The following is a 19,026-nucleotide window of genomic DNA, read 5'->3' as shown; positions in this document are numbered from 1 at the left end:
CCGTACCTCACAAGAGACATGATGGGCAGACACATTCCCCATTTGCTGGGCCACTTCGAAGACAAACACACAGCGTATGAGCAACTTGTACATATTGTATAAAACACAATGCTTCATTAGGCTAAGACCACATCTACTGTAAGAGTATACAGCCAAAAACACACATTTACTGAACCAACGACACTGCTCAGTAACTATGCCAACGGATTCAAACCTTTGGGCACAGAAAGAGAGAGAGAGAGAGAGAGAGAGAGAGAGAGAGAGAGAAAGAGCGAGAGGGGGCGAGGACTGTCCTGGAACAACGCGGTAACGGCTGCTATGGAAACAGCCAGAGTCAACAATGAGTTGGCATGCAAATGACCTCAAAGCGATACAGTGGGACCAGAGAGAGAGAGAGAGAGAGAGAGAGAGAGAGAGAGAGAGAGAGAGAGAGAGAGAGAGGGGGGGGGGGGGGCGGGGACTGTCCTGGAACAACGCGGTAACGGCTGCTATGGAAACAGCCAGAGTCAACAATGAGTTGGCATGCAAATGACCTCAAAGCGATACAGTGGGACCAGAGAGGGAGAGACAGAGAGGTGGAGGGGAGATGGAGAGACAGAGGGGAGATAGAGAGAGGTGGGGAGACATAAAGAGGTGGAGGGGAGATGGAGAGAGGTGGAGGGGAGACAGAGAGGTAGAGAGGTGGAGGGGAGATAGGGAGAGGTGGAGAGGAGATGGAGATGGAGAGAGGTGGAGGGGAGACAGAGAGGTGGAGGGGAGATAGAGAGAGTTGGAGGGTAAGGAGAGAGATGGAGGGGAGATGGAGAGAGAAAGAGGGGAGATAAAGAGAGGTGGAGGGTAGGGAGAGGTGAAGGGGAGATGGAGAGAGGTGAAGGGTAGGAGGAGGTGGAGGGGAGATGGAGAGAGGTGGAGGGTAAGGAGAGAGATGGAGGGGAGATGGAGAGAGGTGAAGGGTAGGAGGAGAGAGATCGAGAGGAGACAGGGAGAGGTGGAGAGGAGATGGAGAGAGGTGGAGGGGAGATAAAGAGAGGTGGAGGGTAGGGAGAGGTGAAGGGGAGATGGAGAGAGGTGAAGGGTAGGAGGAGGTGGAGGGGAGATGGAGAGAGGTGAAGGGTAGAAGGAGGTGGAGGGGAGATGGAGAGAGGTGGAGGGTAAGGAGAGGTGGAGGGGAGATGGAGAGAGGTGGAGGGGAGACATAAAGAGGGGGAGGGGAGTTGGAGAGAGACGGAGGGGAGATGGAGAGAGCTGGAGGGGAGATGGAGAGAGGTGGTGGGGAGATGGAGAGAGGTGGTGGGGAGATGGAGAGAGGTGGTGGGGAGATGGAGAGAGGTGGGGGGGAGATGGAGAGAGGTGGTGGGGAGACAGAGAGATGGAGGGGAGACATAGAGGTGGAGGGGAGACATAGAGAGAGGTGGAGGGGAGATGGAGATAGGAGGAGGGGAGAGATAGGTGGAGGGGAGAGAGAGAGATGGAGGGGAGAGAGAGAGGTGGAGGGGAGAGAGAGAGGTGGAGGGGAGAGAGAGAGGTGGAGGGTAGATGGAGAGAGGTGGGGGGAGTAAAAGAGAGAGAGAGGTGGAGGGGATAGCGAGAGAGGTGGAGGAGAGATGGAGAGAGGTGGAGGGGGAGAGTGAGAAAGGTTTAGGGGAGAGAGAGGTGGAGGGAAGACAGAGGTGGAGGGGAGATGGAGAGATGGAGGGGAGATGGCGAGAGGTGGAGGGGAGATGGAGAGATGGAGGGGAGATGGCGAGAGGTGGAGGAGAGATAGCGAGAGGTGGAGGGTAGATGGAGAAAGTTGAAGGGGAGATAGAGAGAGATGGAGGGGAGATGGCGAGAGGTGGAGGAGAGATAGCGAGAGGTGGAGGCTAGATGGAGAAAGTTGAAGGGGAGATAGAGAGAGATGGAGGGGAGATGGCGAGAGGTGGAGGAGAGATAGCGAGAGGTGGAGGGTAGATGGAGAAAGTTGAAGGGGAGATAGAGAGAGATGGAGGGGAGATAGAGAGAGATGGAGGGGAGATAGAGAGAGATGGAGGGGAGATAAAGAGAGGAGATAGCGAGAGGTGGAAGGGAGCTGTTTTGTCATTCTAGACACCTCATGGTGATTCTCTCCTTCAAGTCACGTGATCACTGAGGAGTGAGTCCTCTCCAAGTCATCTGATCACTGAGGAGTGAGTCCTCTCCAAGTCACCTGATCACTGAGTAGTGAGTCGTCTCCTTCAAGTCACCTGATCACTGAGGAGTGAGTCCTCTCCTTCAGGTCACCTGATCACTGAGGAGTGAGTCCTCTCCTTCAGGTCACCTGATCACTGAGGAGTGAGTCCTCTCCTTCAGGTCATCTGATCACTGAGGAGTGAGTCCTCTCCTTCAGGTCACCTGATCACTGAGGAGTGAGTCCTCTCCTTCAGGTCACCTGATCACTGAGGAGTGAGTCCTCTCCTTCAGGTCACCTGATCACTGAGGAGTGAGTCCTCTCCTTCAGGTCACCTGATCACTGAGGAGTGAGTCCTCTCCTTCAGGTCACCTGATCACTGAGGAGTGAGTCCTCTCCTTCAGGTCACCTGATCACTGAGGAGTGAGTCCTCTCCAAGTCACCTGATCACTGAGGAGTGAGTCGTCTCCTTCAAGTCACCTGATCACTGAGGTTTGAGTCCTCTCCAAGTCACCTGATCACTGAGGAGTGAGTCCTCTCCTTCAAGTCACCTGATCACTGAGGAGTGAGTCCTCTCCTTCAAGTCACCTGATCACTGAGGAGTGAGTCCTCTCCAAGTCACCTGATCACTGAGGAGTGAGTCGTCTCCTTCAGGTCACCTGATCACTGAGGAGTGAGTCCTCTCCAAGTCACCTGATCACTGAAGAGTGAGTCCTCTCCAAGTCACCTGATCACTGAAGAGTGAGTCCTCTCCAAGTCACCTGATCACTGAAGAGTGAGTCCTCTCCAAGTCACCGGATCAGTGAAGAGTGAGTCCTCTCCTTCAAGTCACCTGATCACTGAAGTGTGAGTCCTCTCCTTCAAGTCACCTGATCACTGAAGAGTGAGTGAGCCTCCCATATTAATGGAAGAGAGCTCACATAGCAATCACCAGATACTCTCCCTCTATCTCCCTCCCTCCCTCCCTCCCTCCCTCGCTCCCTCGCTCTCTGTTCCCCTGTCAGTTTAGCAGTAGATAATGTAATCACGGGTGGTTCTGTACTCATGTGTACTCAGATCAGGTGACAGACTGAGCCGTTAGATTCCTGCAGCTCCTCCTTAACACACACACACACACACACACACACACACACACACACACACACACACACACACACACACACACACACACACACACACACACACACACACACACACGCGGTTTTCCCCGCTATGTCCCGCCACGCTAGCCTTGTGAAACCAGACGCCCCTCACACAGCAGCACAGAATGAGAGATGAATTAAGTTCAGTCCCAGTTCCCAACAACAGATAGCAGAGCTCCATAAAACTATGACAGATACAGTGGACGCTCGTCACTGATGCTCCAGTCCAGCCAATGTCTCGTTCACACTAAACCATAAACAGGCCATTAACAAACAACAGGCTCGACCCGACAACAACGTCAGTAAATCAACTGAGTTTATGGAGCAAGGTTAGAAAGACATGTTAACAGTGTACATTGTTAAATCATTTTTTCCCCCCGGACTGTGACCCATACACTACTGATTATACACACACACACACACACACACACACACACACACACACACACACACACACACACACACACACACACACACACACACACACACACACACACACACACACACACACACACACACACACACCGCCCCTTCCCATTGATTCCATGGTTCCGTACCGGTTCCAGAGATGTGCTCCCCGTGGCCAAGCAGGCGTACATAGACATCCCGGGCCGTGTGGTTGGCCATGCGGAGCTGCAGGTTGTGACTGGTGGTGATCTTTAACCGGCAGCGCACCGCATCTCCCCGCTCCTCCAGAACCTCCCCACAACCCACACCTAGGATCTCCTCTGTCTCCTCAACCAGTCCCTCACCCAGCTCCTCACCCAGCTCCTCAACCAGCTCCTCACCCAGCTCCTCACCCAGTCCCTCACCCAGCTCCTCAACCAGCCCCTCACCCAGCTCCTCAACCAGCCCCTCACCCAGCTCCTCACCCAGTCCCTCACCCAGCCCCTCAACCAGCTCCTCACCCAGCTCCTCACCCAGCCCCTCAACCAGCCCCTCACCCAGCCCCTCAACCAGCTCCTCACCCAGCTCCTCAACCAGCCCCTCAACCAGTCCCTCACCCAGCTCCTCAACCAGCCCCTCACCCAGCTCCTCAACCAGCCCCTCAACCAGTCCCTCACCCAGCTCCTCAACCAGCCCCTCAACCAGCTCCTCACCCAGTCCCTCACCCAGCTCCTCAACCAGCCCCTCACCCAGCTCCTCACCCAGCTCCTCACCCAGCTCCTCAACCAGCTCCTCACCCAGCTCCTCAACCAGCCCCTCACCCAGCTCCTCAACCAGCCCCTCACCCAGCCCCTCAACCAGCCCCTCACCCAGCCCCTCAACCAGCTCCTCACCCAGCTCCTCACCCAGCTCCTCAACCAGCTCCTCAACCAGCCCCTCAACCAGCCCCTCACCCAGCTCCTCACCCAGCTCCTCACCCAGCTCCTCACCCAGTCCCTCACCCAGCCCCTCAACCAGCTCCTCACCCAGCTCCTCACCCAGCTCCTCACCCAGCTCCTCACCCAGCCCCTCAACCAGCTCCTCACCCAGCTCCTCACCCAGCTCCTCAACCAGCTCCTCACCCAGCTCCTCAACCAGCCCCTCACCCAGCTCCTCAACCAGCCCCTCACCCAGCCCCTCACCCAGCCCCTCAACCAGCTCCTCACCCAGCTCCTCACCCAGCTCCTCAACCAGCTCCTCACCCAGCTCCTCAACCAGTCCCTCACCCAGCTCCTCACCCAGCCCCTCACCCAACTCCTCACCCACGTCCGCCGGCTGCCGCAAGACACTCCCACACCCCAGAGGGTCCCCAACTCCCAACCCAATATCTGCCTCATTCCTCTGCTCCAGAAGCTCCATGGCTGCTTTGCTCCCCCGTTAACTCTGACCCAGCAGCGCCTCGACTCCCACACACACTGACTGACCGTGCTCTGAGCTCTGCACCAGGTTTAACATGCATACACACACACAACTCTCCCAGATGACTTAAATGTCAGCAGCGTTAACAAAGACAGGGCATTAGGGGTGGATCATCCCAAAAGCAGGAAGGCCTATTTTTACACCCCTGGTCTTGCAGAGAGGGCCAGCTAATCTCTGACTGATTAGGGCCAGAGAGGCTAGGATAAAGGGGGGCCAGAAACACTAGGAGAGAGGGGGGCCAGAGTGGCAAGGAGAGAGGGGGGCCAGAGAGGCTAGGAGAGAGGGGGGCCAGAGAAGCTAGGAGAGAGGGGGGCCAGAGAGGCTAGGAGAGAGGGGGGCCAGAGTGGCAAGGAGAGAGGGGGGCCAGAGAGGCTAGGAGAGAGGGGGGCCAGAGTGGCAAGGAGAGAGGGGGGCCAGAGAGGCTAGGAGAGAGGGGGGCCAGAGAGGCTAGGAGAGAGGGGGGCCAGAGTGGCAAGGAGAGAGGGGGGCCAGAGAGGCTAGGAGAGAGGGGGGCCAGAGTGGCAAGGAGAGAGGGGGGCCAGAGAGGCTAGGAGAGAGGGAGGCCAGAGTAGCAAGGGGAGTCAGGGACCTGAGATGCTAGGGAGAGAGAGGGGCCAGAGAGGCTAGGAGAGAGGGGGGCCAGAGAGGCTATGGAGAGAGGGGTCCAGAGCTGTTAGGAGAGAGGGGGGCCAGGGGAGCTAGAAAGAGAGGGGGGTCAGAAAGGTTAGGAGAGAGGGGGCAGAGAGGGGGGCCAGGGAACCTAGGGAGAGAGAGAGCCCAGAGACGCTAGGGAGAGAGGGGGCCAAAGAAGCTAGGGAGAGAGGGGGGCCAGAGAGGTTAGGGAGAGAGGGGGCCAGAGAGGTTAGGGAGAGAGGGGGCCAGAGAGGTTAGGGAGAGAGGGGGCCAGAGAGGTTAGGGAGAGAGGGGGCCAGAGAGGCTACGGAGAGAGGGGGGCCAGAGAGGTTAGGGAGAGAGGGGGCCAGAGAGGTTATGGAGAGAGGGGGCCAGAGAGGTTAGGGAGAGAGGGGGCCAGAGAGGCTACGGAGAGAGGGGGGCCAGTGAGGCTAGGGAGAGAGGGGGGCCAGAGGAGATTACTATGTCTCATTCCCACACAAACACATACATGTTCACATCCCGTTGTATTACCCATTCATGCTGATGCATATGAAGGGGTTTATATTCCTAAAACCCCCTTAGGGCTATCAATTTAACAATCAAATGTATTTATGGAGCCCTTTTCAAACAAGCGGATGTCACAAAGTGCTGTACAGAAAGCCAGTCTAAAACCCCAGAGAGCAAGCAATGCAGATGTAGAGGCACGGTGGCTAGGAGAAACTCCCTAGAAAGGCAGGAACCTAGAGAGGAACCAGGCTCTGAGGGGTGGCCAGTCCTCTTCCAGCCAGCCAGCCGACCAGCCAACCCGGCCCTGTGTAGTGGCCCTCAGTGGCCCTGGGTAGACTAGACAGGCTGTGCTAGTCAGTCATAGGAGGCCTACAGAGCCTACAGAGGCTCAGGGTCTATAGGCCTGGTCAGCACCAACACCTGCTGCTGGTGACTGCTTCCTGCTCCAGCCCAGTCAGTCGAGAAGTGACAGATGAAATGGCCACTCTGGTAGTTCTTTAAAACCCAGCCAAGATAATTTTTTTCCCGGCAGGCATATGCTGTAAATTGTCCTGGCAGGATGGTGGATAAGAAGCTGACTAGAGTGAGAATAGAGCCCTACGCGTGTAATAGCGTAATGCCCTAAATGGGAATGTGAAAGAGGGACGTTTGTGTGTATGTGTGTGTGTTAGAATCCAGGGGGTAACACCTTGGGGGTATAACTCAGAGGTAGAGACAGGCCCCCTGGATGTCTCCTGATACCTCACCCCAGCTGACAGATGGCAAACACAAAGTATAAAAAAAACAAGTTCAGGTCAGTGGCGTAGACAGAAATCCGTTGGTGGGTGGACCTGCAGAAATGTTTGGGGAAACTGCTAACATCCTGCAATTCTACACATTTTAACATGAGGCTGAGAGAAAATGTTGCTTTTTTAAAGCAAATTTCCTGTAATTCCACACATTTTGCCATGGGGCAAAGTGGAAAATGTGCAGTTTTATAGCTAATTAAAGCTACAATATAGGTGTGTGGACTGTGATAAAGGCACTGCTTTATCAGCTGTGTTGTTTGCTAAATGAACTAATGAAGTAGGCAGTGGCCTGGTACATATATAGCTATAGAAGCACAGTGACATATGCCTCAGTCATATTGGTGGCTAATTGGGGGTGTGGCTTTCAGTTAATTATTTTTAGCCACCCATCCCATGAGAGTGAATGTCATTTTTGTTAATCTGAATGTCATTCCAGTGCACTGCTTGCTTTGACTTGTATCTGATGTGTTTGCATGTTTAGGGAACACTGACAAGTAGAGGGCATTAAACAATATATGTCTGATTGGGCCACTCATACCTAGAGTGGCAGGTTCAGGTTTCTGCCCTCTCTCATCTCCTCCTTCCCCCCTTTCTCCATCCCCCTCTCCCCTTTGCTCTTCTTCCCTCCCCCTCTCTTTCTTCCATCTCTGTTCCCTCGAAGGGCAGGTCTGGTCAGACAGCCTCCTGGGGATAAACTGATCCTAGGCCAGTGTTAAGCCAGAGTGTCAGCAGTAGAGCTGATGGATTAAGCTCTGTGATCCCTCGGCAGAACCCTCTTATACTGGCCACTATACATACTACCAGCCTGTCAGTCCTAGTCTGGAACAACTAACGACCACTATACATACTACCAGCCTGTCAGTCCTAGTCTGGAACAACTAACGACCACTATACATACTACCAGCCTGTCAGTCCTAGTCTGGAACGACTAACGACCACTATACATACTACCAGCCTGTCAGTCCTAGTCTGGAACAACTAACGACCACTATACATACTACCAGCCTGTCAGTCCTAGTCTGGAACAACTAACGACCACTATACATACTACCAGCCTGTCAGTCCTAGTCTGGAACAACTAACGACCACTATACATACTACCAGCCTGTCAGTCCTAGTCTGGAACAACTAACGACCACTATACATACTACCAGCCTGTCAGTCCTGGGCTGGAACAACTAACGACCACTATACATACTACCAGCCTGTCAGTCCTGGGCTGGAACAACTAACGACCACTATACATACTACCAGCCTGTCAGTCCTAGTCTGGAACAACTAACGACCACTATACATACTACCAGCCTGTCAGTCCTAGTCTGGAACAACTAACGACCACTATACATACTACCAGCCTGTCAGTCCTGGGCTGGAACAACTAACGACCACTATACATACTACCAGCCTGTCAGTCCTGGGCTGGAACAACTAACGACCACTATACATACTACCAGCCTGTCAGTCCTGGGCTGGAACAACTAACGACCACTATACATACTACCAGCCTGTCAGTCCTAGTCTGGAACAACTAACGACCACTATACATACTACCAGCCTGTCAGTCCTAGTCTGGAACAACTAACGACCACTATACATACTACCAGCCTGTCAGTCCTAGTCTGGAACAACTAACGACCACTATACATACTACCAGCCTGTCAGTCCTGGGCTGGAACAACTAACGACCACTATACATACTACCAGCCTGTCAGTCCTAATCTGGAACAACTAACGACCACTATACATACTACCAGCCTGTCAGTCCTCGTCTGGAACAACTAACGACCACTATACATACTACCAGCCTGTCAGTCCTCGTCTGGAACAACTAACGACCACTATACATACTACCAGCCTGTCAGTCCTGGGCTGGAACAACTAACGACCACTATACATACTACCAGCCTGTCAGTCCTGGGCTGGAACAACTAACGACCACTATACATACTACCAGCCTGTCAGTCCTAGTCTGGAACGACTAACGACCACTATACATACTATCAGCCTGTCAGTCCTAGTCTGGAACGACTAACGACCACTATACATACTACCAGCCTGTCAGTCCTAGTCTGGAACGACTAACGACCACTATACATACTACCAGCCTGTCAGTCCTGGTCTGGAACAACTAACGACCACTATACATACTACCAGCCTGTCAGTCCTAGTCTGGAACAACTAACGACCACTATACATACTACCAGCCTGTCAGTCCTAGTCTGGAACAACTAACGACCACTATACATACTACCAGCCTGTCAGTCCTCGTCTGGAACAACTAACGACCACTATACATACTATCAGCCTGTCAGTCCTAGTCTGGAACGACTAACGACCACTATACATACTACCAGCCTGTCAGTCCTAATCTGGAACAACTAACGACCACTATACATACTACCAGCCTGTCAGTCCTAGTCTGGAACAACTAACGACCACTATACATACTACCAGCCTGTCAGTCCTAATCTGGAACAACTAACGACCACTATACATACTACCAGCCTGTCAGTCCTGGTCTGGAGAAACTCCACCTTCTTATACCATTTACAGGAAAAGAGGCACCAGCTTCTATGCCACACATAAACCAGCCTACCGTTTACAAGCCATCTATTGTGCTGTATATCTGAGGATGAGACTAACATGAGGTTTAGTAAATAAAGAAATAGAGTGCTGTATCACACACACACACACACACACACCCCTTGAAGCCAAACAAATATGTGCTAATTAAGTTACTGTTAACGCTAACCCTAGCTAGGGTCCTGGGTCTGTTTCCGTGATGTCATGGTGCACTTCCGTGACTGGTCATTACCAGCATGGTGTCCTCAGGGAGGCTCATGGGAGGTGTATTTTTAGCTCTGTGATTGGAGTCTCCAGGGAAACGAGGCTTACCGTAGCATCAGCTGCTCAATTTACACTCCCAACTCCGAGAGCTGGATACCTAACAGCTGTCACTGGAGACCAAGCAAACCCAAGGATGCGGCCAGTATGTGTGTATGCGTGCATGCGTGTATGTATTATTTGCCTGAGTGTGTGTGTGTGACTGCGTGCTCTTACCATTGTCTGCCGAGGTCTCTTCATACTCATTGGTGGAGGGCATTGCTGGGACAAGAGGCTCCATGTTTATGATCAGGTTTTTGTGGCTCAGTGAGTTGAAGCTTCTGCTCTGCCCAAAGTGTAACCTGAAACATGGTATAAACAACAGTTGTTATCTGACTTACCAGAATAAACACACATTTTCCTGGTATGTGGTACTAACTATGACAGTGAGGTTCAGTTCTCTCTCTCTCACCTATGCACCTCCGGTGGTTCTCTCTGGATCTTGGAGCTGGCTTCGATGACTTCTTTTGCAACTCTTCCACTAAAGAGAACCCAATAAGTGACTTTGTCTAGGTGTAGTTCTACAGTGTGACTTTGTCTAGGTGTAGCGCTACAGTGTGACTTTGTCTAGGTGTAGCGCTACAGTGTGACTTTGTCTAGGTGTAGTTCTTCAGTGTGACTTTGTCTAGGTGTAGTTCTACAGTGTGACTTTGTCTAGGTGTAGCGCTACAGTGTGACTTTGTCTAGGTGTAGCGCTACAGGGTGACTTTGTCTAGGTGTAGCTCTACATTGTGACTTTGTCTAGGTGTAGTTCTACAGGGTGACTTTGTCTAGGTGTAGCGCTACAGTGTGACTTTGTCTAGGTGTAGTTCTACAGGGTGACTTTGTCTAGGTGTAGCGCTACAGTGTGACTTTGTCTAGGTGTAGTTCTACAGTGTGACTTTGTCTAGGTGTAGTTCTACAGTGTGACTTTGTCTAGGTGTAGTTCTACAGGGTGACTTTGTCTAGGTGTAGTTCTACAGTGTGACTTTGTCTAGGTGTAGTTCTACAGTGTGACTTTGTCTAGGTGTAGTTCTACAGTGTGACTTTGGTGTAGTTCTACAGTGTGTACTGTATCATACAGGGTAAAGTTACACCAAAGCAGGAAATCAACCTTAATCCAAACATTGTCCCCAAACCTGAGATCATATCAACATGTTTTACAGTATGTTACCTAGACCTAGTCCATATCGGGGAAAAAACATGACTTTTACATTTTAATTTTAGCAGACGCTCTTTCAAATGCGATTTACAGGAGCAATTATGGTTAAGTGCCTTGCTAAGGGCACATCAGATTTTTCAACTAGTCGTCTCGGGGATTCGAACCAGCAATATTTTGATTACTGGCCCAACGCTCCAACCGCTAGGCAACCTGCCAACTTGAACCAATTAATTCTCTATAACAAATAACCTAGTCCTTAAGCTAAATTAAGCTAAATCGTCTCTTAAGCTAAATTGCTTGAGCACATATCCAGCTGCTGAAATGAAGAGATACGTAGCATGTAAGCCATGTTAGGTGCTTTGGGAAATGATCAAAACAAACAATACAAAAGTCTAGGGGCATTTATCTGGACACAGCTTGGCTTAGTAAGGCTCAGTCACACAGTCAAGCATTCAATGTCGCACCTGTACCGAAACCTGCTTCCCTTGAAGAAAATATTACTGCTGGACACAGTCTTGATCTGGCTTGACTTTGCACATCTGTCAAAGAGACGTAGATAATTGTTTTTTAAACAAGATGGCACATTGATTCATTAGTTACATTTGGCATTTAGGAACTCATGTGATTTGACAGGTATCCTAATGTGATGTGTGGTTCAGTCTAGTTAGTCCTGTCAAAAAGGAACTCATAAGACTTTACAGGTATCCAGTCTAGTTATTCCTGTCAAAAAGGAACTCATAAGACTTTACAGGTATCCAGTCTAGTTGGTCCTGTCAAAAAGGTTAATGTGTGCCAGGACAGCACTTCACAGTTCACTCTTTGACTGCCATATTCTAAATTCAATTCAGTCTCATTTCATTAACGAGCTCTGATCTGACATCCAAGCCTGCCTCTCTGCTGAGGAGGAGGGAAACTCGAGCCCTCAGGAGCCAGAAAAAAGCAATCAGGAGCCAGGCTCAGCTGCTGGCCATGAGAGCCAGTGCTGTCTGTCTGTCCAACCCTCCACCCCTCCCATCCAACCCCATCCATCCATTCATCCATCCATCCATCCATCCAGTCACACTCATAACTCTGGATTAAACTACTGACAACAGCAGTCTGCAGCCACAAATCAACCTGGCTAGAGCCTACGCACACAACACACACACGCACACACACATCCATGTCTTACTATACTTGTGAGGAATTTTTGGGGAACAATTGATTCCCATTCAAAATCCTTTTTTTCCTAAGCGCCAACCCTTACCTTAACTTGAACCCTAACCATAACCCCAAACCTTACCCTAAACTTAAATAGCCTTTTTACAAGTGAGGACCGGCAAAATGTCCTCACTTCTCTGAATTTGAGTTGGTTTGCTATTCTTGTGAGGACTTCTGGTACTTACAAGTATAGTAAAACTTGTACACACACACACACACACACACACACACACACACACACACACACACACACACACACACACACACACACACACACACACACACACACAGTCTTGTACAGCTAACCTTGTGTGGGGACTTCACAAGAATAGTTAAACACGTCCAAACACACACACAAGTTCCACCTTTGATAGAGAGATGTATATGAGAGTGTTGCAGTGTTTTGTGGGACTCACTTGTAAAATGCTTGGTTCTCCACCCCACACTTCCACAAATGTTTACACGCCGCTGGGGTAGAGGTGTGGAACGTCAGCACTAGTTTCTTCTGCAGAGAGAGAGAGAGAAAGAGAGAGAGAAAGAGAGAGAGAAAGAGAGAGAGAGAGAAAGAGAGAGAGAAAGAGAAATAGAGAGAGAGAGAGAGAGAGAGAGAGAGAGAGAGAGATGGAAGGAGACGAACAAAGCCGAGGAATACAGTGAATTAGGACGAGGCATCCAACAAAGTGCTGAACATGTTGAGAGTGAGCTGTGCAAAGTGCTGACCCAGACCCTACACCCAGCCTGTTAGGCAGATGGGGAGATGGAGAGCAGAACACTTGTGCACTACCAGCACTAAGCAGCTCTTAAAAGGACACGGGTGTGTGGGCATTTATGGGCAGAGCTGGGGATAAGAAGGGGATCAATTCCAGTAAAAGTCCAGTTATCTGCTCTGTGTCTGGTAATATGAGACGGCAGATCAATGGTATCCGCAGCATTACAGAGCACAGAGCAGATGGAGAGCCTGACAGTAGAGATCAAAGACACAGACTTTCCCTGACCTGGACAGACTTAACCACTGTAACAATGGAACACTAATACTGACAGAGACTTAACCACTGTAACACTAATACTGACAGAGACTTAACCACTGTAACACTGATACTGACAGAGACTTAACCACTGTAACACTAATACTGACAGAGACTTAACCACTGTAACAATGGAACACTAATAATGACAGAGACTTAACCACTGTAACACTAATACTGACACAGACTTAACCACGGAACACTAATACTGACAGAGACTTAACCACTGTAACACTAATACTGACAGAGACTTAACCATGGAACACTAATACTGACAGAGACTTAACCACTGTAACACTAATACTGACAGAGACTTAACCATGGAAAACTAATACTCACAGAGACTTAACCTCTGTAACAATGGAACACTAATACTGACAGAGACTTAACCACTGTAACATTGATACTGACAGAGACTTAACCACTGTAACACTAATACTGACAGAGACTTAACCACTGTAACAATGGAACACTAATACTGACAGAGACTTAACCACTGTAACACTAATACTGACAGAGACTTAACCACTGTAACACTGATACTGACAGAGACTTAACCACTGTAACACTAATACTGACAGAGACTTAACCACTGTAACAATGGAACACTAATAATGACAGAGACTTAACCACTGTAACACTAATACTGACACAGACTTAACCACGGAACACTAATACTGACAGAGACTTAACCACTGTAACACTAATACTGACAGAGACTTAACCATGGAACACTAATACTGACAGAGACTTAACCACTGTAACACTAATACTGACAGAGACTTAACCATGGAAAACTAATACTCACAGAGACTTAACCTCTGTAACAATGGAACACTAATACTGACAGAGACTTAACCACTGTAACACTGATACTGACAGAGACTTAACCACTGTAACACTAATACTGACAGAGACTTAACCACTGTAACAATGGAACACTAATACTGACAGAGACTTAACCACTGTAACACTAATACTGACAGAGACTTAACCACTGTAACACTGATACTGACAGAGACTTAACCACTGTAACACTAATACTGACAGAGACTTAACCACTGTAACAATGGAACACTAATAATGACAGAGACTTAACCACTGTAACACTAATACTGACACAGACTTAACCACGGAACACTAATACTGACAGAGACTTAACCACTGTAACACTAATACTGACAGAGACTTAACCATGGAACACTAATACTGACAGAGACTTAACCACTGTAACACTAATACTGACAGAGACTTAACCATGGAACACTAATACTCACAGAGACTTAACCTCTGTAACAATGGAACACTAATACTGACAGAGACTTAACCACTGTAACACTGATACTGACAGAGACTTAACCACTGTAACACTAATACTGACAGAGACTTAACCAATGTAACCATGGAACACTAATACTGACAGAGATTAACCACTGTAACACTAATATTGACAGAGACTTAACCACTGGAACACTAATACTGACAGAGACTTAACCACTGTAACACTAATACTGACAGAGACTTAACCACTGTAACACTAATACTGACAGAGATTAACCACTGTAACACTAATACTGACAGAGACTTAACCTCTGTAACACTAATACTGAAGAGACTTAACCACTGTAACACTAATACTGACAGAGACTTAACCACTGTAACACTAATACTGACAGACTTAACCACTGTAACACTAATACTGACAGAGACTTAACCACTGTAGCAATAGAACACTAATAATGACAGAGACTTAACCACTGTAACACTAATACTGACAGAGACTTAACCACTGTAACACTAATACTGACAGAGACTTAACCACTGTAACACTAATATTGACAGAGACTTAACCACTGGAACACTAATACTGACAGAGACTTAACCACTGTAACACTAATACTGACAGAGACTTAACCTCTGTAACAATGGAACACTAATACTGACAGAGACTTAACCACTGTAACACTAATACTGACAGAGACTTAACCACTGTAACACTAATAATGACAGAGACTTAACACTGATACTGACAGAGACTTAACCACTGTAACACTAATACTGACAGAGACTTAACACTGATACTGACAGAGACTTAACCACTGTAACACTGATACTGACAGAGACTTAACACTAATACTGACAGAGACTTAACCACTGTAACACTGATACTGACAGAGACTTAACCACTGTAACACTAATACTGACAGAGACTTAACCACTGTAACACTGATACTGACAGAGACTTAACCACTGTAACACTAATACTGACAGAGACTTAACCACTGTAACACTAATACTGACAGAGACTTAACCACTGTAACACTAATACTGACAGAGACTTAACCTCTGTAACAATGGAACACTAATACTGACAGAGAATTAACCATGGAACACTAATACTGAAAGAGACTTAACAACTGTAACACTAATACTGACAGAGACTTAACCAACGTAACCATGGAACACTAATACTGAAAGAGACTTAACCACTGTAACACTGATACTGACAGAGACTTAACACTGATACTGACAGAGACTTAACCACTGTAACACTGATACTGACAGAGACTTAACCACTGTAACACTAATACTGACAGAGACGTAACCAATGTAACACTAATACTGACAGAGACTTAACCACTGTAACCATGGAACACTAATACTGACAGAGATTTAACCACTGTAACACTAATACTGACAGAGACTTAACCACTGTAACACTAATACTGACAGAGACTTACCACTGTAACACTAATACTGACAGAGACTTAACCACTGTAACACTGATACTGACAGAGACTTAACCACTGTAACAATGGAACACTAATACTGACAGAGACTTAACCACTGTATCAATGGAACACTAATACTGACAGAGACTTAACCACTGTAACAATGGAACACTAATACTGACAGAGACTTAACCACTGTAACCATGGAACACTAATACTGACAGAGATTTAACCTCTGTAACAATGGAACACTAATACTGACAGAGACTTAACCACTGTAACACTGATACTGACAGAGACTTAACCACTGTAACACTAATACTGACAGAGACTTAACCACTGTAACACTAATACTGACAGAGACTTAACCACTGTAACACTGATACTGACAGAGACTAAACCAATGTAACACTGATACTGACAGAGACTAAACCAATGTAACACTAATACTGACAGAGACTTAACCACTGTAACACTAATACTGACAGAGACTTAACCACTGTAACACTAATACTGACAGAGACTTAACCACCGTAACACTAATACTGACAGAGACTTAACCACTGTAACACTAATACTGACAGAGACTTAACCACTGTAACACTAATACTGACAGAGACTTAACCACTGTAACACTAATACTGACAGAGACTTAACCACTGTAACACTAATACTGACAGAGACTTAACCACTGTAACACTGATACGGACAGAGACTTAACCACTGTAACACTGATACTGACAGAGACTAAACCAATGTAACACTAATACTGACAGAGACTTAACCACTGTAACTCTAATACTGACAGAGAGTTAACCACTGTAACACTAATACTGACAGAGACTTAACCACCGTAACACTAATACTGACAGAGACTTAACCACTGTAACACTAATACTGACAGAGACTTAACCACCGTAACACTAATACTGACAGAGACTTAACCACTGTAACACTGATACTGACAGAGACTTAACCACTGTAACACTAATACTGACAGAGACTTAACCTCTGTAACAATGGAACACTAATAATGACAGAGACTTAACCACTGTAACACTAATACTGACACAGACTTAACCACGGAACACTAATACTGACAGAGACTTAACCACTGTAACACTAATACTGACAGAGACTTAACCATGGAACACTAATACTGACAGAGACTTAACCACTGTAACACTAATACTGACAGAGACTTAACCATGGAACACTACTACTGACAGAGACTTAACCACTGTAACACTAATACTGACAGAGACTTATCCACTGTAACACTAATACTGACAGAGACTTAACCACTGTAACACTAATACTGACAGAGACTTAACCATGGAACACTAATACTGACAGAGACTTAACCACGTAACACTAATACTGACAGAGACTTAACCATGGAACACTACTACTGACAGAGACTTAACCACTGTAACACTAATACTGACAGAGACTTATCCACTGTAACACTAATACTGACAGAGACTTAACCAATGTAACCATGGAACACTAATACTGTCCTATAAGACTGAACAACTTACCCTAAAACTAAGATTTGGTGATGAATTCCCCCATTCCCATGCTTTTACACTTTGGTTATATTCCAAATGGCATCCAATTCTCTCTGTAGTGCACTACAACCAGAGTGGCCCAGGTCAACAGTCGTGCACTATAAAGGGAATAGGGTGCCATTTGGTATGAAGCCTGTGTCACAGTCTAAAATGTATTAACCAGCTGTTGCACTGATACTGTAAATGAGTGTAAGGAGGATTTATACATCTGGAGGTTCAGGGTGGTCAGCCACTGCCTCAGCCCTCAGAGTCCCAGCACACAGTGAAGTGGTTATTATACGCAGCGCGCATGTGCGGCAGTGACCGTGTGTGTGTGCTACACGTGTGTTCAGCTAGCAGGACTGTGTGTGTGTTAAACACACATTCAGGGGAGTTTCCATGGGATCACAACAAGTGTTAAACATGTTCAATGGTACATGGTCTTCCTGGGAAGTTGGCAGAGATGAGGGCAGAGTGAGATCATGCAGTGGCACAGGGTATAAACTGTTCCAGGAAGAGCGAGACTGCGGATCGATGCATGATTAAATCATAATAAGATACACCTTACTGCACTAGGCACACACACTCACACACACTCACACACACTCACACTCACACACACGCACACTTGCACGCACACACCAAGGGAAACAAACAGTTCAGCAAACCGCCAAACTGTTTAAGTAATTAAGGACATTAAACATTTATTACATAATAAGATTTGACGGATGTATTTCTTTTCTGAAGTAAAGCGAATCGTCACAGGGTGCTCCATGCTATTGGTTGATGATGGTCAAACCAAACGCTCCTGCACCACCAAGACCAAAGAGCAGTCCAACAAAAAGTCAAGCAGTCAAATCAAATGAATCAAACCCAACCCACACAACAACCCGGGGGAGCGAAGAACAGAGAGGTTCTTCGTGGTGTGGAGAATGTGAGAAGGTCTGGAAGGGGTCGGCATTGGGGTGTTGGGGGGGATGCAATGGTGTGTGTGAGTGTGTTTACTCACCAGCGATGGATATGTACACACAGAGAGAAGAGACAGAAACACAAAGATAAAACTGCATCTTCAGCCAGACAGACCAACAAACTACAAGCGAAATGAGCTGCCATAAAGCTGTCTGAAATGAGCTGCCATAAAGCTGTCTGAAATGAGCTGCCATAAAGCTGTCTGAAATGAGCTGCCATAAAGCTGTCTGAAATGACATGTCCAGCTGTTGATTTAGATCTTTGTTTTAACCCACACACCTGGTTTATGTCACTCATTGCTCAGAGAGTGCACACACCTGGTTTATGTCACTCATTGCTCAGAGAGTGCACACACCTGGTTTATGTCACTAACTGCTCAGAGAGTGCACACACCTGGTTTATGACACTCACTGCTCAGAGAGTGCACATACCTGGTTTATGTCACTAACTGCTCAGAGAGTGCACACACCTGGCTTATGACAC

General features: G+C 47.7%; 1 protein-coding gene across 1 annotated transcript in view; it reads right to left on the bottom strand.

The window, feature by feature from the left end:
- Positions 1–19,026, bottom strand: part of frmd3 (FERM domain containing 3) — a 91,160-nt gene that overhangs the window by 8,450 nt on the left and 63,684 nt on the right. Inside the window, exons 10-13 of the mRNA XM_014172574.3 lie at positions 12,684–12,772; positions 11,532–11,606; positions 10,339–10,407; positions 10,104–10,228 (exon numbers count right to left, since the gene is read on the bottom strand). Coding sequence (XP_014028049.1) covers positions 10,104–10,228; positions 10,339–10,407; positions 11,532–11,606; positions 12,684–12,772 — 358 coding nt within the window. The remainder of the gene's footprint in view (positions 1–10,103; positions 10,229–10,338; positions 10,408–11,531; positions 11,607–12,683; positions 12,773–19,026) is intronic.

Source organism: Salmo salar, chromosome 24 (assembly GCF_965601325.2).
Source record: "Salmo salar chromosome 24, fSalSal1, whole genome shotgun sequence".
Classification (NCBI taxonomy): Eukaryota; Metazoa; Chordata; class Actinopteri; order Salmoniformes; family Salmonidae; genus Salmo; species Salmo salar.
Note: the sequence above shows the minus strand (reverse complement) of the source record. Positions and strands in the feature narration are given on the sequence as shown.